This window comes from Leguminivora glycinivorella, chromosome 18 (genome assembly GCF_023078275.1).
Source record: "Leguminivora glycinivorella isolate SPB_JAAS2020 chromosome 18, LegGlyc_1.1, whole genome shotgun sequence".
In the NCBI taxonomy this organism is placed as follows: Eukaryota; Metazoa; Arthropoda; class Insecta; order Lepidoptera; family Tortricidae; genus Leguminivora; species Leguminivora glycinivorella.
This window is the reverse complement of record NC_062988.1, coordinates 16,705,962-16,726,917: the sequence shown is the minus strand read 5'-3', so window position 1 is coordinate 16,726,917 and position 20,956 is coordinate 16,705,962. Positions and strand designations below refer to the sequence as shown.

Genomic DNA, 20,956 nt, shown 5'->3' with positions numbered 1-20,956 from the left:
AAAGGTGGATCAAACAATGCTTGAGAATTGACTAGGTACCTACATTAGTTATAATTACTTTGATATTTCTGACCGCAAACTGTACAGATTTATCTATATATTTATATACTAGTTATTCACGATATCGGATACTTTCGGAGTGTTGTTTCATTGATGCTGACATTGTTGACTGTACCCTCTAATTAGTTTTGTGAAGAATAATCTTCTTAATTTGATTATCCAGTGGATTTGCGGTAAATGAAAATTTACCATAATATGTGTAACATACATATTATGAATTAAATACGAATTATCAATGAGCTGTTTTCTTATTAAAATATATTGCATACTTAATGATTAACGACATCTAGGAATAAGAAAAAGATACAAAATAAGATATAGATATTTTCACCCCATGACACAAACGCACCCGCACATATTGGTACCTAAAATGCAAAAATCACAACCCTTCCAAGTACTCGATAAAGGCTTTAAGAACTAGACAGCCTAAGAGATAAATGATGAGAAATGTTCCTTCCACTCTCCCTTTAATATTACTAAAAACACGACTCTCTTCTAAAGGAAGATAAGTAATTCAATTTCGTTGGAGCTCTAAAAGATTTCACTCTATAAAGAGACTTTCTTTCTCAATCCACCAATATTATCTCAAATAACCTTAACCATTTCGTTTCTGACAAAAAACTGGGTCATTCTACTTTTTGGTGACCATTCATTTATTGTCAGAAAAAGAATGATAGGTTTTTCTTTTTATATGATATAGGCAGCAAATAATGGGAAAAGGGCAAGGGAATGATGATAGGCAGCAAACAAGAACAAGGAAGCAGTCATCGTAAGTCAGGTATTGAATTTGTATAAAAATGTAGTAATAGTAGTAGTATTAACTCTTTATTGTACAAAAACACATTAAAAATAACATTACATTGAGATGTGAAGTACAAAGGCGACCGTATCCCTTTGAGGAATTTCTTCCAGTGAACCTTTGAGTGAATGAGAGAAAAAAGTTAAAGAGGGTAAGAAAATCTAGCAATTTGTACAACAAGGTACAGTCACGAGCTTTAATTTGTGACCCATTTTCGTTAAATGTCGTTAGAACATTCATAATGCAATAAGGTCGAAACTGCAATAATGTTGAATGTCAAGCTATGACATAAAATGTCTTATCTAATCGACCCTTGAAATGATAACCTTTTTGCAAAAAGCTATTATTACCCTTAGGATCGGTTGCACCAAACCGTCTGGCACCATTAAAGCGTTCGTTAAATTTTATTGTATGAGAAGTTCCATAGAAATCTGCTGAGTGACGATGATGTGTCTGTCAAATGTGGTTGGTGCAACTGGCCCTTAGTCTATGATCATTACGATTTTCTAATTACGAACATATGTCGTGTCAGTGTCAGTCAAGAAAATAGTTTATTGTGACATTTTAAGAAAATATAATTTTGCAATTAATAAAATGCTTGCGGCTAATCGTGACCAAATACGACTACAAGTTATTGATTTGCACGAACAAGGAGTAGGAATCCGCGAGATATCACGACAAATAAATGTGACAAGGAACACAGTTCGCCGTTGGGTTCGACGTCACGGGAACGAGGAAAATATTATAGACTTACGTCGAAACAACCATCGCCCGCAAGTTATAACACAAGAGCAGAGCCGCCTGATGCAAATGCAATATATTATGGATGCCTTTACGCCAACGAGGCATTTTGCAGAAGCATTTGAAGTCCACCCTTCAACAATTAGAAGGCACCTTCACGCCATGGGCGTGCATCACAGGCGGCCTGCAAAAAAAATTGCTTTGACGGATGCCCATAAAGCTGCTCGACTTATTTTCGCACGTCGATATCTAAATTTTGATTGGACGACTACGGCTTTCATCGATGAAAAGACTTTTCAATCTTCCCAAACAGGCAGACTGCATTTGTGGAGGATCGACAGGACGCGATACACCGAAGACCACGTCTTAGCTAACAACGCGTCTGGTCGCATTACAGTTAACATGTCTGGCTGGATTAGTTCAGCCGGCATTGGAGAACTTGTCGATTTACCACCCAGGGCCACTGCTCAAGAATATGTCGATTTATTAGACGAGAGTGTCCTTCCAACATTGCAGCTATATTATCCACAAGAGGATGTTGCTCCAATAAACTTTGTTCAATATAACGCAACCATTCATACGGCAAGAATCGTTAGAAATTGGTTCCACAATAATAGAGCAAATATAAATCCTATTCCGTGGCCTGCAAAGAGTGCCGATTTAAATCCAGTCGAAAATTTATGGGGCTTAATGGTCCAAAAATGGTCAAATCGAAACGAAAGAACTAGAGAAGCACTTATGGATCATTGCCACATGGTCTGGGAAAGTTTTAGGGGTACTGACATATGTGTGAAATTGATTGGATCCATGCGTGACCGGCTCCAGGCTGTCATTGATAACTACGGTGGATATACGCGATTTTGAATATTTGGTTAAACATTTTACTGAAAAGATGTAAATTAATTTCGTTGTAGTCTTGCGTCATGTCTTAATAAATAATTATAAAGAATAAAAAAGTTTGTTTTGACAAAGATCTTAATATGTCAATTGATTTATATGAATATTATATCAATTGAAACTTTATTACTTATTGTTTATTTCCGTATCACAGATTTAAAAAAAAATAAACCACCGGACCAAAAAGTTTGTTGTTCGTTTGCCCTCGTTCCGGTTGACGTTTTTACACGGTTGCCCCTAGAAACGTAAAGAGTTGTCGATGGTAAACATTATGACATTGACATGATTGAGCTTTAAAATGTTAGCTCTAAATAGCGAAAGTTTGCTACACGATATTCAACCTTAGGTGGGTCCCAAATTAAAGCTCGTGACTGTACCATACCTAGTGAGATTAGACAATTAGACAACACACACACACACAGTTACACAATTGAGGACCATTGAGATACTGTTATTCATAATGTTTACAGTCGTTCAATTATTAAACAACATTGTTGATAGTTTATTAAAACCCTTTTTCGTCACAATATAAAACGAAAATAATGGCTATTCTAGTTACATGCCGATGAAAAATAGAATGACCCAAAATAGGACTACGTAAGAAATCACGGCCCATGAAACGTAAGAGCGGGCTTTTAACCGATGAGGAAATGTCCGCTTAACAGCCGCGAAGATGGTCACCCTAGTGTTTTGTCCCTGCTGATGAGGTGAAGATGGCCACTCTCGCGGCGCGGAGCTTTTGTATTTATAAGGACATGTTGAGAGTAATAGTTACGTTTAGAGATGTGTCGTTCGCGAGTGAGTGATTTAAAAGAACTATATCTTTTGACTGAACTCGTTCACTCTTCAACTCACCTATCTCAGAGTTACTTGCGCGCTCTTTCCCACTCATGATTCGAATGGCCGAACCAAAAGAGCGAAACGATGCAAATGTTTCGAATGACAGCTTTGGAGCGATTCGGAAGGATTCGCGGTTTGGCAATATGGCGGTATCGTATCTCACGATTCGCCATCTTGCTCAAAATAGTCTGACAGATTCACTGAGCGAAATGAGCGGAATGAGCGAAATGAGTGATATATATCACCGCGAGCGAAAGATATGAATCAATCTTTTCATCTCAGTGAAGCGTTTTGCGCATCTCTAGTTACGTTATGTTACCATAAAATAGTAACCAAATGGTAACATTAAATAATATTATGATCTATTTTCTGAATTTATAAATATAGTTAAAGGTTATATTGATTTAACTAACACGATCTTCACTCATATTATTAAATTAAAACGGGACTTAATCGCGTAAAAACTTACGTTTATATTTAACCCGACGTTTCGGACATGACATTATGTCCGTGGTCACGGGTAGACTGGCTGGGAGTTGTATCAACATCTTCTAGCTGTACGAGTTTTTCGAACTACCCGCACTTGATTGTCATCAGTCACTGTTACGCTAGGGTTGCCACTCTGCCTACATACAACACTCACGACATCCGACGAATAAATATAAACGTAAGTTTTTACGCGATTAAGTCCCGATTTAATTTAATAATAGTGAAAGGTTTAATGTCACATACAGGTCGAACGCGATTAATTAACATTATTTTTACCTTTTTTTCCCAACGTTTCGGCCAGGTTGCTGTTGCTGTTGCTGGCCGTGGTCGCAGAAGACTGACGTCCCAGCAAAGTGTCACCGGAGATGTAAACAACACTAAAACTACCCGATATTTATTTATATTAAATGTTACGGGATAAGACCTGTTTTAATTTAATAATAGTTAAAGGTTTGTACATAAGGCGCGAGAATTAAGTGTTATAGTTAAAGGTTGTTGTTAATAAGCTAATTACTATGATATTTAACTATGTATTTTGTTATCATTACACATTATTTAAATAAAATATATGGTATACATAACATCAAGGTAAAGTTAGGTCGGTCAAATAATAATAGCGTCTGCTTTAAATCTATATAGTACCAATTATAAATCCACTTTTCACTGCAAATACTCTTTTTAATGTGAAATATATATTTATGAATACATAGAAAGTAATAGATATATGAATACCGCGCCTTTTTTCCGGATAAAAACAATATGCTAAATTACATTTTAAAATCATACCTTAAATATTTTAATAGAAACAGTAGCGAGCAATATTTAGTATGTATTTCCGGGTATTTACATTATTTAAATTCAACATAATTTAGTAGAAACTTGGAACTAAAACCCGCTGTTAACCCTTCGTCGTGATTACCATAACAACATGTTTGAATAAAGTTGTATACTAATATTCACTTAAAACAAAGGGCAAGGTACAGTCAGCCAATTTGAATATTAGACTGATGTGTACCTTGGCTGTATCCATACTAATTTATTTATTTTATTCCAATATATTACACAGCATAACAGTAAGAACCAAAGCACTGTGTAACTAAAAATACATAACAAAATATTAACTAGATTTAGGTGACGACGTAACGTCGAGGCTTCGTTGCGTCGTCTGTCCCAGCGTAGAATTCGGCAGGTTGCCCCGGAACCCACCCTTCGGCCAGAAGTCTGCGCTTGCGATGCTTGCTAATATAGGCGTTACTAAAAAACTATTTAGTCAGTTAGATTATTTTAGTTAGTATTAAAAAAAAAAATAGACACAAATTTTATAACATAAATAGAATATTAAAACACCCGCGTAGAAAGAGCTAGATGTAATTGATAGTGGATACACCCCTCCAACTGAGGGGGGACTGAAATCTTCTCGAGGCTGAGGCGTAGGGTTAGAGCCGGCGTAGTTTTATTTGACGTTCATAAGCGCATTGTAATATGCCTAAATATTTCATTTCATTTCATTTACAATTTGAAATATAAATTCCCTAAGTAAAACAAATCTTAAACCACCGTTGTGCTGCTTTTACTAACATTGCCATTGGTCCAGAAATAGGTATCACAGACTTTTCTTACAGCTTTATTTGTTTTTTGTGCTTAAACTTCAAAATGGTCGTCAATGGTCGTTAGATTCACTTGTTGACCAGGGTACGTATAGCCGAATGACACAAACGCTCACGAAACGCTCACGGAACGAAACGCGAAACGATATCTATCTCTATCGCTCTTGCGTATTGGCGCGACAGAGCCATTGAATTAAACACATGTTCACTCCTTACACTGTAAAGACGTAGGTACACACATTACACTCCACAAATCATCACATGCACATATCACTCTCCTGGATCACACAAACACACACTCAGAAACAAAGCGTATACCGATAGCGCCGAGTTTCTGGTAAAAAACTACTACACAGGGTGGAGGGCTTTAGTCCGTAGGCGGCTAGGAGGAAACTTCCAGCATAACCGAGTCGGGCACATGCTATCGAATACCGGGCCAGCCGTATCCAATGAGGATTACCTCTACCTCTGAAAAGAAAAATACTACCTTTCGCGGCGTTTCATTTTTGTTTCGCGTCGCAGAAATGCCATTCGGCACCGGGAAGGAAATAGAATTGGCCAGATTTTTTTTTATTTTATTTAAAAGGTCATCTTATTTATGATAATGTTAAAGCCAACCAGATATAAGCAGTTTGAACTACTTTATTCCAACTTATTTCATAGAAAATACGAAAATACTTTTTCCCTGACGTAATACTATACTATAAAGTGGCTTTTTACTTTCAGACAAATTTACTTATTCCTGAAAATCTTTATCCGTCTATAAAAATAGTCCAACTTCCAACCCAAATTTAAAGTGCGATTACAACGCGAAACTTACTGCGCAGCAACCGGACTGTGACAAAATGAACCCGCTGACATTTCAATTTTGTATAAAATAATAGGCACCATTGCGATTCCGGGCCCGTCGAGCAGTGTGCCCCGCATACTGAGCACGACCAATTTGCGTACCAAGGAGGTGTGCCGAATAAATATACTTTACGTGTCGAAGCTGTGTTGAAATAGTGGGCGAAATTATTTTACGTGTTTAGCGGATATGGGTCTTCAGATGACAAAATGTACAGATGTAGTGCGAAAAGATTTGCCTTCGTATTGTTACGGAAACGTACGAACGTGTCATGCTATTTCAGTCAGTATCAGTACAAGATGTACTGACATAGACTGAACTAGCATGACAAAATACGAACGTTTCCGGAAAAATACGAAGGAAACCCTTTTTCACTACATCTGTACCTAATGTGCAACGTGCGTGACAGAATTGCGCTAATTATCACAAATACACGTCATCTTATAGTCGGCGGCCATTGTAACTAATATGACACCATACAATTTATAATGGAAAAGCCCACAAAATAAGGGCAGCACCAGTCAAGCACGTAGCGAATCGATGTTCATAAGTGAGTTGAGTTATTAATGAACCGCGATTAGTTTGGGATTGAAGTAGTTGTCACTTCACAAACTTTGACGTGTGTTATGTTTATAGCTCACCTGTCATCGCTAATCTCATTCTAATCACGATAGTGTAATAAACTTAATGGTTGAAAGTTATGTTGCCAGCCGGAAAACACAATGTCCTATACCTACAATGCACGGTAACAGTGGTATATTGGTAAGAATACTACATACAATACACATACACCATATTTAAAAGTAACTTAACCAAATTAGTTGACATGATTACAGTAGTTTGAATGTCAGGAGAAAACATTGTCATATCGATAATTGTGGACTGTAAAATCTTAACGGATTTTCACATAACCTTGTACTAATATGTATTCTGTGACATAACTAAGAAATTCACGAAACACAAGATTAATGTAGTTGAAGGCGTAATTAACTCTAAATCAAAAGATGGTACAGCCATGCTGCTTTATTTAATTTTGACAAGACAAAAGATATAATTATTGTGTAAAAGTATACAATTAAACCTGTTCATTTGATTTCCCAGTAATTACACACACCACAGTTTCAATGTTTTTAGATGGGCTCGGTTTATTGAAGATATCAAGAATTGACAATTCGTTAATTGAAAATACCGTGTTATATAGGCTGGGCTGGCAGAAGAGTAGAATTAAAAAGTGGCAACATCGTACTGTCGTCCCTTTCAAATCTATGTGTGTACAACCACAAGACCACACTCCGATGTTGCCACGTTTTTTATTTCTACTCTTCTTGCCTGTAAATGTAAGTAGGTATATAATGTCTTGTTTCCATTTAATATGGACTTTTAAAGGAAAAAAGCACGGTCCATATATCGCAGTCCTCGGTCCACTCACGTAATAACTCACTGTCCGGCGCTGGCACGGTAATCCCGGTGGCCAATGTTTGACGAATGTTGGTCCTGTGCCAGTTTCCAAGTGGACCTTCTGGTAAAATCTACTCTGTGGTCCCCGTATTATGAATTGAAAAATGAGTAATTATTTTAGGTCACTTATAAATCGAAAACGCGATTAATTAAGATTATGCTTTTTGTTGCGTCTTCTAGATTAGATTTCAACAAAATGTAGTTTCACGAAATGCTGACCTGTATCACTGAATTTGACGGAATAGATAAAGAAATGTAGAACTTAATTTCAGGCAATTCGTTTAATTATTCATTATTTTCGTGGTAGTGGTGGTATCTTTCGTGAGCACGGCTAGTGCAAACTTATTGAAACGTCAAAAAAGGTCAAATAATGTTTAATTAATCACGTTCAACCCGTAGGTTACATTAATTATAGTATGTGTATTGACTATTGATATATTGCAGCCAACTTTATTAGTTATGTACAAAAAGAAGAACATTTTATTTGCAAAAACACAAACGAACAACAATAAATCTACTTAAGTGTGACAACAAAAAGGCACTATAGCCATATGATAAAGTCTAGCAGAGCCATGTGATTCTAACAATTTATCTTAGTAATTTTAAATTACAGACAGAAAATCCTAAAAGGATATTTACTAAAAAGCCTAATAATAGAAAAAATAAAACTGATTAAACTATTATAATTAAAAATGTCTACTATATATCTGATTCTAGCAAGATTCAGTAAGTGCATAAAGTAGATACTTACAAAAAACGAATTAGTGCCTTGTTGCAAAGAAATAACCTCATAAGTAAAGCAAATTGAAATTCTCAAAGTTAAGACCTACATTTACCATTTGATCCTTCAAGAAAAATGATCTAACTTAGAAAACCTTAAGAACATGCAAACGATTTGAGACACTGGTCCAACATTTACATAGAGAACCCTTTGAGCGTTTCAATGTCAATGTCAGTTAAGGCGGCTCATATTTTCAGTCTAGTTTTTTAAATCGAAAAATGACTCTGAATAATTCTTTTTAGCTGGCAGTTAATTTACAATTGACTAAGGGCCCATTTACACGGTGCGAGAACGGAATTTTATTACATTGCGGTGTTTGATAGGTGTTCTAAATTTGAATGAAGCTTCAGCAGTTCGCAAAGTAACTAAAATCGCAGGCGATGTCGCGCGCCTTCTCATGAGTCCTTATGGTCAAAAAGTGTTTGATGCATGAATTGGCTCGTAATTATGTGTTTTAAATTTGACGACCGGTCTGGCGCAGTCGGTAGTGGCCCTGCCTGCTACGCCTCGGTCCCGGGTTCGAATCCCGGTAAGGGCATTTATTTGTGTGATGAGCACAGATATTTGTTCCTGAGTCATGGATGTTTTCTATGGTATTTATATATTATATATATCGTTGTCTGAGTACCCACAACACAAGCCTTCTTGATCCGTGGGCCTCAGTCAAGGTAAGAATGTCCTATAATATTTATTTATTTATTTATTTATTATTTATTTAAATAGAAAGTTATGGCTAATGTATGTTATATTGTTATAAGTAGGTACTACAGTCAAATCCGTAGGCGTAGGTAGTTGTTACAATTGTATGATATTACATAATTTCGCGTAAAACTTGCGTTTATATTTAGCCCCATAGGAGTGAAGATCCTGTAAGTTTAAATCAATTTACATAATATTAAATAATTTGTCCAGAAGTTTCATTTATTTTTGGAACCAAACTTTGTCCGAAATAACATCTGAAATTAATTTACATTTCCTTCCATTGCTCCAAACGAACAATAAAAAGGTAAGTAAATCAATGACCGCAGTAACATGAGATTCTTGACCATCGCCATTGCAATTGGAGAATGCACTTCATGTCAGGTGAATTTTCGTCGTCCCGTTTCCGATTCTCGGTAACCGATTGAAATGAAACCTCTGGAACACTATCACAGATCACTATTAACCGTATAACCCAGCATTTTTTAAGTTGACGGTCCTCGCTTCCGGTACTGGCGGCCGGTAACTGTTAATATTTACCTACTTAATTGAATAATAGTTTTACTCTTTTATGAGGGTTTTACTGGTTTGAATATTATTTAGATAAATGTATATGTAATATGATAATGCATAAGTTTTTCTGTCTTATGTATTGTATTTTTTTACTTCTAAATAAATAAATATTCTGTGATAAACAAGAAGTGCCCTCCGATAATTTAATCCCATAGTTCAAGGATTTCAAGAGATCGCTTTTTTAAAAAGAATGCGGACTTGACAGGAATTATTGTCAAGTTAGCCATAAAAGATAAATAATGTTGTGTCTACAAGTAACTGGGTAAGTTTTTCAGAAAAATAAGTCGTAAATCTTACAACGCGGATTCTAATAAGACAGTCTATGATCTTTTGTGCAAACCAAACAGTGGACAAACAATCACGGGGATCTGATTCCAAGTGTCGAGATAAATGTGAGAAATAGAAGCCATTCTTTGTTTTGCTCATTTTATGGAGAACTTTCAAAGAGAAAATTAATTTGTTTGAGACTTGACTTTTCCTCCGTCTAAAGTGCCTTTTATTGAAGGTTGCGAATCCGGAAAAAACATGGACTTGTCAATTTCACAGTTGTGTAATCTGGTCACCTAGACAGGAAAGACATCGACGTATTAACAGACTGACAGACGTAGGTATTCACTTAACTTATGAAATAATTAACGCAAAAATAAGTAACTGATCGACTAAGTACCTATACTATCCGCAAGTTTCCACAAACCGCTAAAGAAATGAGTATCGCCGCCCTTCGTATCATGATTAAATAAATTTAAAATATAGACCACGACTAAGCACTATCGGGGTAAGTTATCTACAAGGACACATTTATTATTAGTGGTATTAGATTACATAGTACTTTCGAGTCGAGTTAATAACGACAGCCGATACTTATTTACCATAATGAATTCATAATATTAATAAACAACGAGTTTTTCGCTATTTGTGCCGTTAATAAAAATACCTGACGTTTTTCTCTGAAATAGCATCATTTTAATATTCAAACAAAAGGAAATACCCATATCGAAACTCAACGATTCGGTGAAATTTTTGATTTTCATTAAATACCTATTAAGGGTCAAAGGCATTTCGTTCAATCATATTTTTTGATCATGATTCCTCGAATGCATGTGAATTGTGAATTTTATTTGAAAATGATATTTTATTTTCATCATTGAAATTGATAACACAATTAAGTAATCAATCCATGTATATGTCGCCGTAAAATAGTAAACACCGTTAGTTTACAATTTCACTAGCGAGATTATGATTCTTATGAACTAATAAATCTAATAATATTGTGAACCGTAACGGACAGTTCACAATTAGACGGATTATTTTACGTTAGTTCATAATCTCGCTAATGAACTTATAAACTAACGGTTTTTACAATTTTACGGTGACATATATATATTTATATTCGCTTCGTCAAACTACTGTTGAGTTTAAAGTTCAACATTTGTGGTCCAGTGTTGTTCAATTAAGTTATTCCTGAAGTATATTGACACTCATAGCATACGATAGTAGTGTCCAACAGTTCATAAGAGTGTCTTGTTTTATAAAGTTGATATTCATTTATTTTATTGACGTCAGGCTGAAACACATCAGTAAGAGCTACAATCCGCCGTGTATTTTTATTGGTGGTGAGCTCCAGTTTCTTACCTGTCTGTGTATTTCTAAATAATAATGAATACATCCTCTTCACATAGGTACAAATTTGATAATGCTGACAAAATGTTGACTTTCATATAAATATGACAAAATCAGCTGTTTCAATCAATGTTTTTTCATTATTCATTGAATGACCTCGACAAGAATTTCTAAATATTAACTTTTACAGCAAAATTAAACATTTTCAAATCCTCGCTACTCTCAAGTTTTTGAACTTATTTCCAAAGTTCAATGGTTTCCTTATACTGTGTATATTTAACAGTGATCTCTATAATTTACTTACCGCAGAAATTAATTATTAAACGAAAATTAATTTATTTTGGCGCATGTTCAGGATTGGAAAATACCCATTTAAGCCCGAAACTTAAATGCCAAAAACTTTGATAGCATCCACGTGTACCTACGTACAATCAGCCTCAAAATTAGCGGACCAAACTACGCGTCGAAACTATCTACCATCAAGGATGATTTAAATAAGGTGTTACCAAATTAGTCACGGATATTTTAAGGGACGTTAATTAACATAAAAAAACTTTCGTTATAAATTAAAACAAAATTTTCATAATTATGATTTTTTGCTATCATTTACCTACCGTAAAAAATGGGTTTAATTATTTTATCCGCTAATTTTAAGGATATGTTAGGAATACGCCTTTGTACCTTTAATTATGTTTTTACAATAAACAGATATTACCACTAATACTATTTATACTGACTGTATCTACTAAACAACAATAACTCTTCAGGGAATTTGTAAACGGAAATTAACTTTTCGGAGCATTGCCTATTATACCTACTGTTTACAGTAGGTATACCCGTGTAGTTTACTAGTTTATTTTGTGTTTAAGTCGCGGTACCTAGAAAGGATTAAGACGCTACGATACCCCTCATTTCTCCATACAAACGCTCTCGCCTGTTTCCTCTCTGGTTTTTGAAGCTAGATTAATGGTTTTTTCAACACAGACTTTTATTATCAATATCTGTGTCGGACCGTTTTGCTTTTTTTGATATTTTTGTTTTAAATCCAAATTTCGTAACGATTGGTTAAGTTTTGGAGGAGGAAACAGTCGAGAGCGGAACCTCGATTTTTGCAGTTTTTACGCGGGATTTCGCGCCTGAGCTGCAGTTGTCCCTATCGCACCAAATTTAGGGGCGGGGCTAAGTTTTTATATACGTACACTGAAATAAAGTGATGGGAAATACTCGACATCTAATGTCGATAATCTAGTGATGTGAAAAGTTATCGATATACTACGTCGAAATATCGACATACCGTGTTTGACGAACTTTTTAGTTAGAAATACGTACTATTATATGTTCATATTTAAAATTGGTGGTCCAAAAAAGACCAGTCTGCTCCGAGACCACGGGGACAATGCCGTCCTTGAAACGTCGGAGGTTAGTGTTTAAAACATAGTAATACGCGATTAACTCCCGTTTGCAATTTTAAATATGTGTAAAAATCGTGAAAGTTTGAATCTGTATTATATATTCTGTGGAAATACTAAGTCCATATTTTTATAAGTATAGGTACGTAACAATTGCATACAGGTATAGGTTTATTTTATACATGCATAACTTTTCTCGTCATTGGTTTACTAGTAACAATTATAAAGTTATGCTGTATTTTACGATAGATTCCACGAATATTAGGCAACTATTTGGTATTCGGTCTTTTCAGCCATTTTGCCGAAAATTTGGTATTCGGTCATCATTGTTTATTTATTACTATTCTGCCGAACACCAATTAGGTAAGTAGTTATATTAGTCATATTATATGTACTTATTTACACACAATAAAAACAGACATAATATTAATAATTTAAGTCATGTTTTAAAATATTTAAAAAAACGATGGGCCTTATTTAGTAATACATAGTTTGTTCAGGTTGGTACCAGTACCTGCCCTTAATAAGGCCCAGTGCTTATATTTCTTCTAAGTTTTATCAATCATGCCGTTTTGTATATTTTATTCGCAGACATAGAATCAAAAAATGCCCTAAATAGTTACTTCTCTAAATAAGGCCCATCGCTCGCTTCTTAAGTTTTATAACTTTGTGTAAACATTGTGTTCATGAATTCAATCATCAATTTTTGTGATAAGTATTTATACTACGGTCTGTCGTCTAAAACACATTTAGAAAGAAAGAAAAGAAAGAAAGAAAGAAAGAAAGAAATATTTATTAGCGCAAAGGTAAGTACATAGTAAGGACGATCAATATTTACAACACAACAGTTAATTGAGCTAATAGGTCCTCACTCAGCTTGATGTCCCGATGTGAGTCCTAGGACACACAACGTGACGCTGATTTTCAGTGAGGCCTGCTAAAACTAAAACTACAACTAAAACTAAATCTAAAGCTAGACAACACTAACATCCAAGATAACATAGCTAAATCTTTTTGTAATAAATAACTAAGTATTGGTACTTTATATAAATAATGGCAAACTTAACTTTATATATGTAGAACGTACTCTGTGTATTATTTTGTGTGTGTAGGAGTGTGTGTGTATGACGTGTGTGTGCGTTGGCACGGTTGCCTAAGTGCTACGCTTTTTGTTTATCCAGCAGAAAAAAATTAAGTTTGGCTTTGAAAGAGACGACCGACAAAGAGTTTCTTACTGGATTTATTCAGGACTATGCATTTAGGATATGGTACTCTAAATTAGAGGGGTTCAAGTCTTAACAAACAGTGCGTCAAGGTCAATGTGGTCAAGATAGGCAGACTTTATTTCATATTAAGTTTAAAGGGACAAAATTAGGTACTTAATTAAAGTAGTGTGGGGTAGCCTGCTGTCCTACGGGGCAATAAATATTATAATGTATTGTGTATCATAAGTACTGGGTGTTTGCGGGGTCACCTTCCACTCTGAGGCCACCACTCAAATACTGGCGCTGTTGATAGCTCATCTTTGAAGATTATATCCGATCCATCTCTATTTCCGCAGCGCTACTTCTTGGGTATCGAAGGTTGTGAACATGTGGACACATGTTTTTCATAGTTCATAGTTTTTCTGTTTAATAATACTTACTTTTTACTTTTTTACTTACTGCACGAAATTTTTGAACCATTTACACTTATCAAGTTATAAAATGTACATAACATTTCGAAACTTAATAGCCGGGCCTTGTTTGCATTGACATTACATATGCCCTTAGTAGGTAGATGAAATGAGTATTACCAACGTTTTAATTCTGCGGTAACAAAAATGCTTTGCCGAAAAGTATAAATAAGATCTAAATAATAAAAGTATATAAAGTATCTATACGTTTAAATAGCCTAGGTTTAAATTTAGCTGGCAAATTAGTTAAGCATTTTTATGGTTGGTATGCATGTTGGTAACCACGAAAAAATGCACATTTTATTACATTATGGTAAGTAATTAAATAATTAAATAAATATTGGGGACACCTTACACAGATCAACTTAGCCCCAAACTAAGCAAAGCTTGTACTATGGGTGCTAGGCGACGATATAGCGCAGGACACCATCGCGAGCGCAGACTTCTGGCCGAAAGGTGTGGTTTTTCGGCGATTCCGGGGCAACTTGCCGAATCCTACACCGGGGCAAACGACGCAACGGAGCCACGCTGTTACGTCACCGCCCAAATAAATTGTTTAGTTTTAAACTTTATTGTTTGCTTCTTTTTTTCATGTTTACAGTTACTTACTGTTTTTTTTTTCTTTTTTGTTATCTAAGTTTCGTGACGCATTGGTTTTACTGTAATGTCATGTAAACATGTTTTTACTAATAAATAAATAAATAATACATACTTAAATAGATAACATACATACATACAATCACGCCTGTATCCCATAAAGGGGTAGGCAGAACACATGAAACTACTAAAGCTTCAGTGCCACTCTTGGCAAATAAGGGGTTGAAAGAAAACGAAACTGTGACATTGCAGTGACAGGTTGCCGGCCTCTCGCCTACGCCACAATTTAACCCATATCCCATAGATAAATACAAAACCATACTTAAATAGATAAATACATACTTATATACATAGAAAACATCCATGACTCAGGAACAAATATCTGTGCTTATCACACAAATAAATACCCTTACCGGGATTCGACGAACGACGAACGACGACGGGAACCGAAGACAACATTAAAATTAGGTAGTTAATTAAAGTACTTTGAAGTAACCTGCTGTCCTACGGGATAAATATTATAATATATATAGGTATCCATATATTTTTATTCTTTTCCTTCCGGCGACCGTCCTTTGTCACCCATGTTTCACAACTAAAGAGTAAGACGAAATTGACGAGTGAAGATGCTCTGATTGAAACAATTACTTTTCATATTATTAATGTTTACCATTACACACAGAGCACAATCTCATCGGTGAATATTGCCAATTTTACTTTATTTCGACGTGCGTTTATCATAGCGCTCTTGAACTCAGATGTCATATATACCATAGATCAAGCAAACGTATCTGTGTTATTTACTCCTCCGTCTCAACACATATTTTACATGGCGCAGTCGGTAGGATAAATCTACGTGAAATTGGAATTAAATTGTACTAAATTACGGTCCGTGTCCGGTTTTATAAAAACAGTTAGTGTGAAGTTCATGCGAGAAGTGTATTATTGATGTGAAATTTAACTAACCTGTGAACAATGGAAGCCGTGTTACAACCTGTACATGATGGGTCTCCGATTCTGGTTTTATTGTACTGGCTTGTACTTGCGACATCTGGGTAAACATTTTAATTATTTATACATACTCGTATTTATTTAGATGTACCATCTATATCATTGGAAGTACTCTCCCAAAAACCACCTCCTCCGTCTCAACACATATTTTACAGTATCTACTTAGCGTGTCAAATGAACTCAGTGAAATCCACTGAGTTGTCCGTCTTTCTTTACTCGCAGCTTGCAGCTTTCGGTCGTCAATTTTTGTAAGTTGAAGTCAACCAAAACATAAAAAATGCCTCGTTACGTGATATTCAATTGCAACAACACAAAAATTATGAACAATGAAGAGCCTGAGAGATATTTAAAATTACAGGCAAGAATCAACTTCAGTACAAAATTGGACACGCTCGGCCCCTATACAAATATATGAATTTGTTTCTTCTATCTAAATTAAGTTCTGTGCTCTTGAATAAGACGATTTTGTAAAGAAAATATCTCCTAGATACATACTATCAATTGTGTCGCTTAGTTTCAAACTTGGGTACTTAAATCCATTCTGCTTTAAGATTGAATATATAAAAAATATATATTAACCTTGTAGCAGAATGGATTTATCCAGGTTTGAAGTTAAGCGACACAATTACGCTTAATTCGGTATGTAAGAAATACCTTATTTTTTGTTAAGTTACTGATGGGCCTTATTTCATACATGCAGCAATTTGGGAAAAGTGCACCTACTTAATGCACAATTGCACATGGACCCAATTTTTTGACCCATTTACACTTATCTAATTTTATAAAATGTACATAACATTTCGAGACTTTTAACCGGGCCTTATTTGTATGTAGATTACAGGATGCCCTTAGTTGGTAGATGAAATGAGTGTTATATACGTTTTAATTCTATGGTAACAGAAATGCTGATATCGATACCTTTGGGTTCAATTGGCGTAAAGGACAAAATGCAGGTTTTCAGGAGAAGCAAAAAACAACTTTTTTTTTAGAAAAATGTTTACCTATATCTTTTTAGTTTTTTGACCTACATTTGTGACGTATATAGAAAAATATGTAGATTTTTAGTATCCTTCACCTAGTGTAGCAACCGTAGTGATAAACTAAACGGTTTAGAAGTTAGATGGTGGACGTCCTTTACACCCACGATTTTTTTGAACAATTAGAGTTGATAGGGTCGTAAATGACGGTCTTAGATGATTTTTATACAAATTCGGGGCGTAAATGTAACCGGAATGGTACAAATGGCAACTGTTTTTAGCTTAGTTTACAATTGAGAAACTTGAAAAATGTATCAAAACGTAGTTAATATGGCATAGAATAGCCACATTAGTGTTACAGTGTATATTTATCTAAATATTTAGCAGAGACGAAGAACAAGACTATTTTATATCCAGTTTTGCAATAAAGAAACAACATTTGCTTAAAAACTATCTAGTATTTTGGAAAGTTATTATTTTAGTACTCGCCGCTGTCTCAACTCTCAATAAGTTACGCATTCAGTATTTAATTCTAGCAGGGAAACGCTTTCGTAGTTTAAGTAAATATAAAAACACTAATGGTAATCACGTAAACTTTAATCAGCAACTGTGAACAGTAGACTATATTAATACGACAGTAATTTTAAGTATAAAGTAGAAAGAAGTTCTAAGAATAACTAAGAGTTAAGTACCAATTTATAAACGCAAGTTAAGACGCGTATACAAACTGTGACCAACTAATAAATAATAGTAACTTTAGTCAAGACTACCTACTATGTTGATGCATATTTTTGATAATTTTAAAACAGAAGATTGTTATTTAGTCTTTAACCTGTTAAGTAAGAATAATCTTAATTATGAGTTCAATCCTAGAAATATTATAGTCAATGCTTTAAGTACCTGTGGGTACATAGCCAAGTCACCAAACGCTAACGCTCATTCGCTAGCGAAACGCACCTGTTATTGTCGCACTAAATGTTAGTATAGTCTACTGTTAAAGTTTACTGGCGGCGTAGCTGAATGGCAATCGTCGACGCCAGACGCCGACAAAAATGCAGTCTGGTGCAATACGCAAGAGCGATAAAGCTATAGCTATAGCTACGAAAAAAATATATAGCTACGAAATAGATATTATCGTGAGCGTTTGTGCATACGTTGTGGGTACGTACCCTGATTACCATAGTGTTTTTTTTAAATTACCTACATCTCGTCGCAGTATAATAATACTACGAAAGCGTTTCCCCGCTAGAATTAGAGGCTGAATGCGTAACCTACTGACTATTCAACAGCGGCGAATACTAAAAAAATTACTTTGAGCTTGTTGCCAAAGTATTAGTAGATCGTTTTTAAGCAAATTTTGTTTCTTTATTACAAAACTGGATATAAAATAGTCTTGTTCTTTTTTGTTTCTAAGATAGCTTAGATAAATAATACACTGCATTAAACTAATGTCTATTCTATGCCATATTAAGTACGTTTTGACACATTTTTCCAGTTTTTAATTGTAAACTTAGCACATTTGTACCATTTCGGTTACAATTACGCCCCGGTTTTGTATAAAAATCATCTAAGACCGTCATTTACGACCCTATCAAATCATGGGTGTAAAGGACGTTAATAGCTTTTGACGTGTCCTTTACAACCATCTATCTTCTAAATCGTTTCGTTTATCACTACGGTTGTTACACTAGGTTAAATATACTCGTAATCTGCATATTTTTCTTATACACGTCACAAATATAGGCCAAAAAAACAAAAAAGTGGGTTTATCTTTCTCTTGGAAACCTGCATTATATGTCCTTTACGACAATTGAACCCAATGATATCGATTACAGTTGCGGATAAAATATTTTTAGTGCTGGTCGTAAAGGACGAAGAACAAAAAAACTTGTCCTTTACGCCCAACTTTACCACACTACTATAGAAAGTGATCCTTAAAAAGTAAGGGCTTAAAGGGCAATAATATATATCAAGGTGACTTACGACTATATTTTTATTTGTAGATTTCCTTTACGACACAAATAATAATTTATAATTAACGACTTGATATTTACGCCCCTTCAGAAAAGCTATTTTTGCAAGTCCATAGTAGAAAATCTTGGTCGTAAAGGCAACTTTTTAAGAGATATCGAAATTTTAACTACACAGATCGATAGCGCTTGAAATTCTGAACAAAACTGTATATATAACTCATTTTCGCCAAAATGTCCTTTACGCCAATTGAACCCAGAGGTATCGATATGTAAGTATAAATAAGTTTTAAATAATAAAAATATCAAAAGTATCTATACGTTTAAGTACCGATACCTAGGTTTAAATTTAGCTGGCAAATTAGTTAAGCATTTTTATGGTTGGTCTTGTTCTGTGCTAAGCATTGTATTTCTAATGCTAGGTAGGTAATATGTATACACAACCCTAGAAAATTAGAAATATAAGATGCATATGTAGCTTTCCATAAAGGTCCTTATGCTTCATATGCAATAAGATTTTGTTTGGCAGATTTTTTGTTAGAATTCTGCTAAAAAGTTCTAATTACCTTGGAACATAATCCGGTGTCTGGTAAGTATAATAGGTACCAAATTGTTACCTAGTTAAATTTTCCTACGCTGTCACTTCTGTCAAACATGTGCAAAAAAAAGAATAAGATTCACATACATTTTTGGTAGGTAGATACTGTCAACCAATTATGTAGAATCCTAGGCCACTCTAGAACCCTGTCGTATTGACACCGTCCTTTATTTGCTACAGAAGTCAGTTTTACTTTTACTGTGAAAGGGTCTAGATTGGCCTATGACCTAGGATTCAGATTAATTGGTTGATTGTACGTACCTACTCCTATACTTAATATGGCTTCTCTTTGAAATCGAAAAGGTTTTAGCTTTTTACATACCGAATAACTTTATTTCGCTAACAATGTGACTATCTTAAAAGAAATCATCTTTTAAGATAATCACATTATGTATAAGATAAGGAATTGTTTCTACCATTCCTTAAAACATTACAAATTTGCATTTTAGTCAAATCAGTACACTTAATATCTTCACGGAGTCCAAAACATTATGCATCAAGTCCGAAACTAGACAAATATAGAGAGTTGAGCGCGAGTAAGTACTTGCGCCGACGGCGGATGTGGGTGTGTGCGTGCGCCACGCGCACGCACACAGGGCCTCTCTGTGGGTGCCGCCCCCGTCAGCGCGACGGCGATAAAGACCTAAAAATCTCAAATTTGAATTCGTGCTTCGGTATCGTATCCTCTTAAATAGTACATTACCTTCCATTTAGTCCATTTCTTTTTCGCATGTGTATCGTACTGTACCTACTGAAAAACGTCGCACGATACACTTGCGAAAAGGAAATTCGTATCGTATTTCAGTACAGATGGTACTTTTTTTACGCACTAGTGCAAGAAGTGGTTCATTTCATGTGAGGTTGAAACTTCGGAGGGCCATCTGTAAAATGTAAAATGAGGAATTTCGTAACTCGTATCGATTTAAAACACTCTTTTTAGGGTTCCGTAGTCAACTAGGAACCCTTATAGTTTCGCCATGTCTGTCTGTCCGTCCGTCCGTCCGTCCGTCCGTCCGTCCGTCCGTCCGTCCGTCCGTCCGTCCGTCCGTCCGTCCGTCCGTCCGTCCGCGGATAATCTCAGTAACCGTTAGCACTAGAAAGCTGAAATTTGGTACCAATATGTATATCAATCACGCCAACAAAGTGCAAAAATAAAAAATGGAAAAAAATGTTTTATTAGGGTACCCCCCATACAAGTAAATGGGGGCTGATATTTTTTTTCATTCCAACCCCAACGTGTGATATATTGTTGGATAGGTATTGAAAAATGAATAAGGGTTTACTAAGATCGTTTTTTGATAATATTAA

At 35.2% G+C, this 20,956-nt stretch overlaps 1 protein-coding gene across 1 annotated transcript in view; it reads left to right on the top strand.

Annotated features, from left to right (window-relative positions):
• The first annotated feature begins 1,050 nt into the window (after nucleotides 1-1,050).
• The window catches only part of LOC125235798, a 64,858-nt gene continuing 44,952 nt past the window's right edge, over nucleotides 1,051-20,956 (top strand). The window contains exons 1-2 of the mRNA XM_048142385.1: nucleotides 1,051-1,215; nucleotides 1,346-2,096. Coding sequence (XP_047998342.1) covers nucleotides 1,454-2,096 — 643 coding nt within the window. The 5' untranslated portion in view covers nucleotides 1,051-1,215; nucleotides 1,346-1,453. The remainder of the gene's footprint in view (nucleotides 1,216-1,345; nucleotides 2,097-20,956) is intronic.